The following is a 12,947-nucleotide window of genomic DNA, read 5'->3' as shown; positions in this document are numbered from 1 at the left end:
AAAATTAAACTATTTGCAAACAAACGGAGTGCAATAGTATGAGGTTCAACATGTGATATATAAACGCATACAGTCTAGCTACTCCAACACATGCATCATATATTGATAAATTGGTGATTAGACGTTTATTATTTGAAGGCTACAATGGAACCTAACTAAATGAACGAGGCAAGATTTGATTCTATCACGAGGCAAGATACCTCTAGAGAGACTTCATCTGTGGACTTTAAATTTTGCATCAAACTTCGTTTATACGTAGACAAGAAAGAGCTATAATATTGTGGTGCGTCTCCAAGCATAAATTTGTCATTGAAGCCTATTACTCAACAGGCCGACTCACTCAAAATGTCTCTTTTGTCTGCCGGAGGATGTAAATATTACTTTTCTGTATCATTGTCTCAAGGATATCTCGGAAATAAAATCAGCTATAAATTTAAATGTAGCAATTGTCCATGCATCCTCAGCGAATCCTCTGTTACGCAACACGTGGTGTAGTGTACTCCTACCTTGTATGTGGAGACTTTACATAACCAATAAAATACTTGTATATATTTATCACTGTAGGAAATAACCAAATCCCTCAATGAAAAACTCAACACGATTCAGGATTAGTTCCTCAAGTGACATATGATGACGTGGAATGGACAAAATGGCGACACATTTTTGATTAAGAGAGCCCTTCCCTTGTTTCTCACAGCTCCCTCAATTTAAAAGTGGTATAAACAGTGAAGGTTCTACAGTAAAGGTTGGTGACGTAATCTCCTCTATAATTTCACCGTCTTGCTAGTAAAAACACACAATCACATCATTGGAGAAAAGAACACCTACAGCATGGAACGACGCTTTAATAATAGTCGTTCTGCGATGTCGTCCATTAGGGTGGGCTTTAGTCAATCCTTTACAGACTTGCCGAGACAAAGTCCCCTGTCCTCTGAGAAATCAGAATATATGTCTGGGAGACCGCCCTGCCCGCCTGCTGCTCGATACCGCCATTTCATTATCCTACAACTGCATTCACTTCTGAGTCACTACTGTATATGAATAGTACTTAGTGTCTACTTTCGCCAATAACACAACACAAACAACAGGATATTTTATAAATAGTTATACGTTGTATAATTATACTGTATATTGGGTTCCAAGCTCAAAATTGGGAATAATCCAAAAATCAACTATATTTTATTCTTTAAATACGCCAAAAATGTTGCATGAAAAGTTTTGTTTTCCTAACTTAATTATATTATTAAGTCAATAAAGGCTAAATTTATTGTATGCGTATTTTTAGCATTTCATGGAAGGAAAAATTCACCGTAATTTATGAAAATATAAATTTTAGGAAACAACGTATAATAAAATAATTAATACTTTTAAAAATAAATATTTTATAGCTATTTAATCAAGTATAAAATATACCGATGTGAATGAAAATAGGACCCGATATAATGTAACGTAAGCGTTATCACATGGACGGACTGCCCTTTTACTTTTAATAGTTTGTATTTGATATGTTTATTGTTTCTTATATTATGTTGTAAAATGGGTTTTATGTTTGATAAATAATTATATTCTAAAATCAATGGAGTTCTTTCTTAGACCAAGAGAGCCCTATGTACATGCGGACAAAATTCAGCTTAGGGTTGGTCAGGTCTGTCAAAAAAGATTTTAATTTTGAAAGGCTAATATCTTCGCTTCCATTGGGAAACCTGTAAATACCTAGAACGATTGTTATTTAGTTGTTCATGTTGATTTTGATTCCGACAGCTTTGAAATCTTTTTCCACTGTTTCCAAGATTGAAAAAATGGTGAACTTGAAGTTGTTTTTCAGAAAAATCGAGATTCCCCCTCCCTTTGGATAATTTTCTGCAATAAGAAGTGGCCAAAGGTCACTCAGTCTTCTGGCTCTTACCGCGTCGAAACATTGCTTACACAATTAACTTCTTTGAGTATCTCGGCTTCAGTAAGATTCGGTGTAACATTTACTGGCTGGAGATGGCTCTCCACAGCTTTTATCTTAGTTTTAAACATTTTCTGTTTTATATATATATATATATATATATATATATATATATATATATATATATATATTTTATTTAAAAATAATCTAAAATAAAGTTTATAGAGCAGGTTAACTTGACTTGAAAAGAAAATCGTTAAACAATTATACATTGTTTAAAAATCATTTTCGATTTAGATCAATGAACGTAAATTTTGCTTCTACTCTCATTAAAAATTAATATTTATTGAATTTCTTTACTGAAGGAAGCTAGAGAATTAGGACAAAGGATATAAAGATTCAATTGTTTATAAAATACGTGTGAAATTTTAAATCTTAAAAAAATACACATATGAGGAACTGACTGTGATTGAAAACTTCATTACTTAAGTACATTATTATAGACAATCAATTCATTTATAAACTACTTAGGTACAGTACAGGAAATGACCGTCCTAAGTATCACTTCTCAATTTTTTAAGGATTAAAAAACTGTAGAAAATGTCTTACATCAATTTTCCATAGAGTATGTGTAAAACTCTGATTTACGAGGTTTATGTGGGATCTCAATCATGGGTATACTGTCTTGTTAGCGAAGCCGTAGTCTCTCAAGTTTAACCAGATCTTTAGCGGATATGACCACCCGTCACAGTCTAGCCAGTCAAGGCTTCTGTGATGGGTGGAGTCAATAAAGAACGGTAGCAGATGTGTGGCAGAACTTACATTTACCATACGAAAAGACTGAATAGACGCCTAGGGAAATATTGTAAAGTGTTTCTTCCTTCAAAGTATTTTTTAAAATTCACAACTCACTTATAAATAAAACTGAATACGTCTTTCCACTTATAAATAGAAACCTTGTGCAGTTTTACCAGTCCCGAGTATAGTAGCCTAACTTTGGCCTAACTTGTTTGAATATTGCAAGCATACTGTTTACACCTGTTGCAGCAATTCTGTGAAGGAGCTCATGAAGTGCAAAAGACGCTAAACACCCCACCTGTCAGCCAATACAGATACAAATATTTACCGGCACAATCACGTGGTGAAATATACAGTACTGAGATCGCTATATCAAGTCTTTAATGCCGTGCCGCGAAGCGCCTCTGGCCTAGCGCCCATTGCGGCTCTCCACCCCAAATAGACATGGAAACATCACGATCTTGCTTGTTTAATGGCCCCAGCACATCCGTTTCCGCCTGCACTCCTTCCTGGTCTATTTTTAGGCTGAATTTTATCACCTCATGTGGGGAAAAGTCATGGAAAATGTGTCCGTTTTGCTTCTTTGCCAAATCACACCCCATGTGGGCGCCATTTTTTGTTCAGCAGGAAAACATTACAATATTTGGGCCTACAAGTACGTTATATGATTCTATTTAATATAACCACTTAGCAGTTAGCTGTGTTAGCAAACCCTATCGCTCAAGAGACAGGTAAAGGTCTCTAATATCTCCTTATACTGTCAGGATATCTCGAGAACAAAATGCATTCTAGACTTCAAACTGTGCATAGTTTTCAAACTTAATTTCTACATAGATAATATCAAAGTCGATGATGGTGCATGTCCAACCACGGGAATTTGGCCGTGCGTCACTCAGTAGGCTTCTCTTGTCGACAGGGGAAGTGTAAACATTTATTTTCTATGTGATTGTCTGTCTGTCCGCCTGTTCACATACCATCTCAAGATGGAAATGAGCTATGTGATGGCTTTAGAGAAACCTTACGCGAAATGTGTTGTCTGGTACTATTACCTCGTTGTACTCGGTCTAAAATTTAAAATTACTTAAAGAGCTAAATTTTTAAGCACTATGAGTAGCCAACAACTAATTAAAAAACCCTTCAATTTGTGTGAGTATTCATTACTCTATAATCTGAGATTATTGGATATTTTAAAATTCAAATTAAGAAACAAAATATTGCATTTCACCCACTTTAGACAAAAATTATTTTTCAAACACATTTATCTATCAGAAGCCTTTGTTTCTTTTTTATTTGTTTTTGGTTAATTTTAAAATCATTTTTACAAAATTTCAATCTTTGGACAGAAGCCACCCGAATTGTTGAGACCTTTTATAAAACAAGTCTTACTTTTGAATGGGAGGTTATGAAGACATAAATTAAGTAAGAAATGAAGAATTAAACGTACTGAAAAGTATAATAAAAACTCCTAAAATATGTATTATAGACATATTTGTAGCCTATGTATTGGTGGTAAATACATGTATACCGACTCATATGTTTTTTGGCTGATTGTAATCAATGTCCGCTGAGAGCAGGTAGGAAAAATGTAATTCTTTTCTTTTTCTCTTCTGCATGTTTCGACGATCGAGAGCGGTTTTATAGGCTTTAAATTTCGTTCAAATATCGTTTTTACATGAGACACCTATCATGTAAGAGACTGTGCCCGAAAGAAGCTTCATTTTTATGGCATATGTGTGTATCATGAAGTGTAGCTTTGGTTTTCCTAGTAAGATGTAAAAGGTAAAAAATGTTAATAACAAAAATATATTTTTATGAACTTTAATTAGTCTAAGAAACCTCCTATAAGAGTCATATGTTACTATCAGTAACCATATAATACTATCGGTAAACAAATACAGAGAGAAAAGCTCCGTTTGTAGGAAATTCCGAGAGATTGTTTTGCATTTTCATCGATCATGGTCACAGAACCCATTCAAAAATCACCATAATGGCAAATTTGATATCCATACATCTAATTTATGCATATATTATAAATTTACCTTTGTTTATAAATGTTCGGATTACGACTTCTTTGGGATTTTGTTATGATGGCCATGATCGGCTAAAATGGTTTAATCTCTCTGAAACTCCATGAGATAATTGCAATAGGAATATTTCTACAATATCTACCTGAATTCCAACTTAAACTGTTCAAATATATTCATCGCCAAATAATTGTCATAGTCGTAAGATATAGCCGTTGTAAAACATGGGAAAATATTCTTCCATATGAAAGCATTTCGAATGGATATTTAAATTTTGCTCCATATCAAGATACATCCATTTATATTTTAAACTTTCGTATTATCTCTTCTCTGTGTCTAAATGTCTCAAACTGGTAAAAAGTGTTCGATATAAATCGTGACGTTGAAAGAAGTATTTCTTGTTTCAGCAATAAAGCGTTAAGAGGAAAGTACTTAAAGACATATTACGTCTTGGAAATGGCGGAAACAATGAAACCGGAAACAAAACACAAAAGAGGAATGACACTGCTCTGCAGGGATAAGCCTACGTATAATACTGGCAGTCAATACCTGGAGAATTCTGGTCACGTGACTTTTTGTGTATACCATTATGCAGACAGTTCACGTTCTGTTCGTCTGAACCTTTCCCACTTCCTGTTACCAATATGGTAATGAAATTTATACTGTATACCCGATTGGTATTGGTAATTCAGTATTATTATATAGTTTGCTGTTTTGTTATATCCGTTTACAAATCTACATTTAATTTTGGGCCGTTAAAATATTTCAAAATATAAGGTGTTCTTGAACTCTCACCTAATATTTTAAGGAATTATCTCTGTCCAAATATAACCCAGATTTTTTTAATACAGACTTTTTTAGTGATCCAAATTGCCACAGCAAGGAGTAAAATATTACCAGCGTAAATTTTACCACTAGATCTTACTGTAAATTAAAGAAGGAATCGTTTAAATCAGGTATTATGCAGTTATAACACGTGATGATTGGTTTACCAAATACTAATTAGTTGTCAACAAAAAGTTGTAAAAATATAATAACACGATGTCGCAGCTAACATTAATTGAAGGCAATCAGATCATAGAGGTATAATACAAGAAAGGGCGTTACAAACTGTTAAATTCGATTTTATATTTTATCAACAAATACTAATTAGTTCGTTATCTTATATCCGGTTCTACACATACTGTAAAGTGTTGTTGGATTTGAAAGAAACAAAATAAAAATGTGTACTCTAGTAATCTTTTTGTATATCCTGTCAACTTTTTAGATATATTATTTTTAAAACTTCAAGAGCCTGTCATTTTTTTAAAGTAATTAACGGATTTACACAAAGCACATATACGTGGGTCTGTTAATGCACAACTTGTTCTGTTGGTGATTTAATTGCCATATTTGTGTTAGCTTAACATTGTATCTTGTAGGCTCCTGAACATGAGGATGGTTTTCAATTCTTAAAACATAACTTTTACAAAATTCTTTTAAATAACTATTCTTTTACAAATAACTTGACAACCCAGCATAGCATGTATCCTATTATCATTCAATCGATCCATAGCCAATACTAAATTTTTAACATAGATCAAACTTTGGGTTCAAAGAAATTTACAGACTTTTAAAGGCAAAACCTATTACCTAACCGGATACCAAGTTTGATCAATTTCTAATTATTAATATAGGCCGTAATTTGTTTGAATGTATTGATCGTTATTCCTAGTAATAAGGTCAATATTTACCTTTTAATTGAGTGTATTGGCAAAACAATGTTTATCACTCACAACTGCGGTTTCTACAATCATGCCTTACCACGTCGGGATGCCACCAATTTGTCATTCTATTGGTTTCATCAGAAATTACAAGAAACATACAGAGACATGTGGACAAATTAAAGAGAATAAAGACTTATGACATATCCTAATAGCACAGCATAAAGTTGGCTATTTTTCTCTAAACATATTTATTTTTATGACATTAATTTTATTTGAGATTTATATATTAGTAAGTAAATTAAATTTATCTGTATGACTTTATTTATTTTAACGACTGGGAGTTATATGGGGTATGAGCAAATTGTAATTAGATTACAGTACATACAAATATTTTACTATTATTATGTATTATACTTATTTTGTTATATAATTTAACTACGAGCATAATGTTCAGTTCTTTAAATTAATGTTAGTATATAGCATGTAGCGATATATTAGATTAAAGGGAATATTTAAGTATGTACAAGTGTCATGGAATTTCAGTGTAGAATTTTTTTATACAATGTAGTGATTTTTTGTCAAAACAATATCAAGGCTACCAATTTTTCCTTTGATATAGTGTATTAAATAATTTTCTCTACGGTACTGAATGGATGAACGTTGCCTTATTTACGACTAATGCATTTTCGACTGCTGGTACAACTATCCTCGGTTCGTGGGGTGGTGAGCTCTGCTGTTTTTTTTACTATAGTCGTGTCCAATCTCCGCTGTAGACCATTTTCTGTTCTGATATCCTACCAGTCGAAACGCGATCGTCGTAAATAAGGTAACGTTCATCCATCAATTTGCATTGAAAATATTAAATAGTGCAGTGCATGGAAACCAGTTGTATCTTCAAGTATACGAGCATATCTTATTATATAAAGAAATAAGGAGATATGTTATACCTGTTTGCTTATGACGAATTATTATAAAGCTATTGAAAATTGTAATTTTTAAACATTCCCTTATCCATAAATGTCACGTAAGACGAAAGTAAATTTACTTTTTTGAAGATATGTTTAGGCATATCAATGTATGATTCGGGTTTTTATAAACATACGGGTATACATTTATTGTTGAAGATTAGAGACAAAATTAATGTAAGATTGTTAGGATATAACCTAATTGAATGCTGTGATCGGAATGGTTGTTTGTATTGAATTCAATTTTCATCTTCATCTTGCCAGTGGTTTTCGCCTAAATTCACCTTATCTTACACAACAAAGCCAAATGCTAGTCGATTGCTTTGTAAAATTCAGACCGTGTTCCAGCTTGGCCGTAATTGTGATCATATGTCGGGGAAATGAGTCAGGGAAATGACAAACTTCACTTCGAACCTCAATGACACTTAAGTGCGACTGTGACACTTAACTGATCTTGGAGTAAATTGACAAAATAAATAATTAAATTTATTATTTATTAATACGGTATAAATAGCCATTTCCATCCTGATAATGTCGTTCCTTTATCCATTATTCACAAAACTGGAGGAAGGTATGATAAATTCTAGCAAATGGAAGCAACATGTTTTATATAAGTCAAGAACATAAAAAATGTGTCCTTTGTCCCAGCAATAACGAGTCAAGAGGCTTTTAGAGGAAAGTAGTCAAAGACATATTGCTTCTCTGAAGTGGCGGAAAACAATGAAAGTGGAAACAAAACAATAGAGACAAGAGAGGGATGTGACGCTTTGTGCAGGGGTGGAGGTAGAGGGGTTGCGGTGTGGTGACGTGCAATACAGGACAGTCGGTACCTGGGGTAGTCAGGTCACGTGGCCTCTGCTGTGTGTCCATCCTCATTAACTTGACGCTTCACACTTCCGATGAACTGAACCTTCTAATAACGGTTGATGCTTTCAGAGGTGCTGAGACTGAACCAAGTAAAACATGTTAAGTATGAATTCAAATAAAGAGGGTTTTAGTTTTACTATATAAATGTTATAATGTAAAAGCGTAAGAAAATTTGCATTTTTAAGCAGGCAACCACATTTTTTCCTGATTCGATAAAGGAATATCCTCTAAGAAATAAATTGATCGTCAACCGTGCTAGTATTGTAGTATTTAATTTTAAGATGTTAATTTAAACATTAGTAAGTATTATGAGTAGTTTTAAAATGATGAGACACCTCTCATTTAGTTAGCAAACAATATAATTGTTGATGCGCACATACTTAGCGTATAAAGTAAGGTTGATCTTTGTTTTATTTAACTTCACAGCGCTGGATCTCCATTTATTTATATCACAGTGCTGACTGGCAGTACTTCTGTATGGAGTGAAGTAAACAGTCATAACCCGCGACTATTCATGTTCGGCATTGTTAGCGGTTTAGACAATCAAAGCTATATATAGCCTGCTATACAATACGGCACGTACCCAGAACATTGCACTACCGGTGTTTTGGTTCTGCAGTTAAACTCTAGTTGGAAAATACGTTTAAGCATAACAGAAGGAGCGCATTTTACAGAATTTGGTGGTTGTAACGATTTGGAAACACTTTTTCGTTTTGTTTCACAATGTCTAGTTCGGTCAAACTTGAAACTATTTATTTTGGTCCGAAATATCTTCTTCCTGCCACTCCAGTACCTTATTCAGCGCATGGACACGATCAAGACGCTGAATTACTACCTTCCGATTTCAAGGGGGTGCTTATTCAGTGTGTTTAACACTAATGTTTCGGATATTTTCCATAATTGATATTACGAAAATAAAACACTGCGATTCGAGGATCAGTGTATTCCTAAGTAATGTTTTATTAATTATAAAAATATATTTTGTAACTTCTGAATTACCTAGGGCCATCATATCTCCGTATTTTGATTTCAGTTATTTAATTATGATTATTTTTTATGTGTGTATTTAAAATATCAATTCTTTATGGATAGATTCGTTATATAAATTTCTATATGGATAGTATAACTAATAAAACGAGTCAATTGGCACGATATTGTTTAGCCGCATATATGTTTTCAATATCGGAAACCATAAAAAAGTAACATTTGGTAGATATAAAAGTGATAAGAAGAGATCCGCAAGTGATATAACCAGTGGCATTAAAGAAAAACTTGTATGTCGTAATCAGAGCACTATTTGAGTAATTTATTAGCACTATTTATATCGTAGCTAAATAACATAAATAATATATTGATTTATATATTGTTGCTAGCTGTAAAATACTGAAATACATGAAAAGAAATGTATTTAAAAAACATAAATCTTATGTCAGTGCAATTTACTCGACTAAGCTAATGGATCATTTATCTGCGATTTAATATATAAAAATAAAAATTAAATGTTCGTTGGTACAAAAGGCTGATCTGGCTATTTTTGTTTTAGAATTCTCGCTAGAGTCCAAATTAATCTTTTTATGGAAAATATGTTTAGATCTCAGAGTTTCAAATGAAACTGGAAATGACAAGTATTTTGAGGGATAAAAGTGTACTGTAGACAGCAACGACAGTGCTTAGTGTATTAAGGATTAATACAAGTGTATTTAAACATTACTATAAAATTCAATTTAATGAACTAAACTGTTACGTAATGTACTCATAAGTCTTGGACGTTGTGGAAAGGAATATTTACAGTAATGGAAGGAATAAAAAAAGATAAAAGAAAAGCGAAAGCAGCGATCCTGTGACCATTGCAAATAGAATCGAAGGGGTGATAAATCAGGACATGGACACGGTCAAGGGGCTGAATAAGGACCCCCGCACGAGTGTTCAGGGATTGCTAAATCAAGCACATAGAAGAAAATCTTACATGTAAATACACTCCTCAGACAGACATCCAGCTAGAATTGGCAGCTGTTCATAAATGGCTTGTATATGTAATGATTAAACTAAAGCTTTAAAAATGCAAGAATTATTTGATTGTATTAGTAGACACAGGAATATTACCAACTACAACATAGTAATATGACCAAATCCCAGTCGAGCACATATTTAGTTGGTCTCTCTGTACTCACCTTCACCACTGTTTAGAACAAAGAGTTTCGGTTATTTCACGAGATGTTGCACGTAACATGTAACACAACAATAGCCAAGGTAGTTGTTTTTAACATTTACGAATGGGCCTAACGGATATCAAATTGTTCTTTTACTACATACGATGATTGCATCTGGCAATGTTTTGTTTCCTGTAACGAGAAGCTGAGAAAACTTCAATTGGACTTAAATCTAAAAGTCTTCTACGTGCCTTCCGTAGTGGACAGGGTGATTAAGATTATTGGTAACGTTAAGAGGAGACTGGTGTCATCTTCTGCCGAGATCTCTGTGTATAGCCACCAGGAGAAGGAATAGTTGACACTACTTGACGCATACCAACGTCGGAAGAATAGCCTCACTACAGAGCAACAGACCAGACTATAGCGGTTAAAGTGAGCACGGAAGGGCTTCAAATTTAAGGTTAATGAAGCCTTTAACCCATTCAACTGCTATCTTCCGCAGGAAAGTAGGTCTATCAACCAAGTTATCCTTTAAGGTCAATATAACATTTGCTGTTTGTTTATGCACCACCCCTGATTGAATAGTCCAGATGTGTAAGGAAGGCATCGTCGGATTTTGCCCTGGCAGTTGTAAACCAGCCCAAATGTTCATCATGGTAATCTGGGCGTGTTAGGCAATTAATAATCTGGGCACATCATATTTTAATTTGCATATGACTGCGATAACAGTTGGCAAAGTAAAACCTATGTGACACCTTTGTTCGGAAACCTCTTTATAGCCAAATAAAAAGTCATATATTTAATTATGGATGGTTGTTAAAACGCAATTTGTAATATTTGTCTTTTAATTTATGCTTGGTATGTGTTCATCAGATCGTTGGAATATTATACAGCGTGCAAAAATTCAGTTTTTGATTAATTTTAGTTGTACTTCAACAATCAAACATTTCAGTTCATACTGATACTGTTTATTGTTCATGGATCCGGATTTCAGATCAAGTAAGAATGAAATGTTGTCTTTCTTATGGTATGATCGTAACAAATGACTTGCGTTATTTGAGCACTATCGTACGCCCACTGTGTGAGGTAAGAGAAGTGTTCTGTGTGACTGTGTAGAGTGTAGTCTGTGGTGTGTTGGTAGTGGATGGAAACTCGCAGCCTGTGGGGTGAGTTCGACTGGCAGGACTACAGCTGGAGGTCTAGGCGCAGGAGAGACTGCTGCAGCTGCAGCTCGGAGTATCTTCGGTCCCGTTCTTACTTCACTACCACGTAAGGCTTCCACATACAACACACTAACACCAGGCCCACACTGTAAACACATACTCACTTTTCATTAAATTCTAAATATAACCATTCAAAAACGTATCTTTTAAATAGCTAACTAACTAATCTATTGAACATCTATACGATGATGCAATGTTTCCTAAACACGAAATAAATATAAAAATAATGTATTGTCACTCCACGGGGAATTACAGGCATTTAATCAAGGGATTCTTAACCAGGTGCAAATAAAAGTGGCTGAAGATAAAAATTTGAATTTTTACAATATGTTATAGCAAGGGATTGCCATGTTTTTTTTAATGATTCATGACCTAAGGAAATTACATTTTTAGTGAAATTTAATGTAAGAAAATCGTTTAAAGAAATTAAATATTTTATATTCTATGTTATATATTCTTATTCTCACCTTCAACCATTTTTTTTGCTCCAATTTTAAGATACCCCTGAAAAATGCAAGCAACAAAACACATAGCCTACATGGAATGATCCAAAATGTTTTTCTATTTTTTCTGCCATCAGGAATGGTATCTTAAAGTCTATGACAAAGGTTATGTGTCCCAACTGAAAAACCACCGCACCACCATATCGTTAAAGAAACGTGTAAAAACGGCTACAATGAAATATAATCAAATGGACTATACTATTTATATTCTAATAGTATCTTTTGGGATTTGATACTTTATTTCTTCTCAGATTACACTATGTATAAACCTTTACCGTGACGTAAAAATCCACATTGCAAGTAAACCTTATTCATGGAATCGATCGAGAACACAAATGTAGTTTATCATTTAACTTAAGAAATATACTAAACTTTCACACTCATATAGTTTCGAATAAAACCTTTGTGACACTTTGATCAATTCAGTTAATGTCCGTACTTCAATAAACTCTAACCTCAACTGCTTTAAACAATGTTGGCTACCTATGTTGTGCGTACTTCATTCCTCATAAAATTCCCTCCCAAGTTCTCAAAGAGTAATTCTATTACGCTAATAATCTTCTATGCTGTATATGTTTGTTTACTCCATGCTGTATGTGGTACATAGTTTAATGTAATACACAAACATAATCGTAATTTGTACTTTATAAGTTTACCTTTTAACATTATTTCCAACTCACACATTATGCAGATGTAAAAATCTCATACTGTACACATGGTAAAAATATCCAAGCACAAAATAAGCTACATAATTTTGTTTAATCAAAACTACACAAAAATTATACAGAACATTGTTTTTTCTTAGATATTTGTTTTT

General features: G+C 33.5%; 1 protein-coding gene across 1 annotated transcript in view; it reads left to right on the top strand.

The window, feature by feature from the left end:
• Positions 1 to 12,947, top strand: part of LOC124360104 — a 73,800-nt gene that overhangs the window by 26,460 nt on the left and 34,393 nt on the right. The window contains exon 2 of the mRNA XM_046813462.1: positions 11,546 to 11,673. Coding sequence (XP_046669418.1) covers positions 11,549 to 11,673 — 125 coding nt within the window. The 5' untranslated portion in view covers positions 11,546 to 11,548. The remainder of the gene's footprint in view (positions 1 to 11,545; positions 11,674 to 12,947) is intronic.

The sequence above is a fragment of the Homalodisca vitripennis genome, chromosome 1, assembly GCF_021130785.1.
Source record: "Homalodisca vitripennis isolate AUS2020 chromosome 1, UT_GWSS_2.1, whole genome shotgun sequence".
Classification (NCBI taxonomy): domain Eukaryota; kingdom Metazoa; phylum Arthropoda; class Insecta; order Hemiptera; family Cicadellidae; genus Homalodisca; species Homalodisca vitripennis.
Note: the sequence above shows the minus strand (reverse complement) of the source record. Positions and strands in the feature narration are given on the sequence as shown.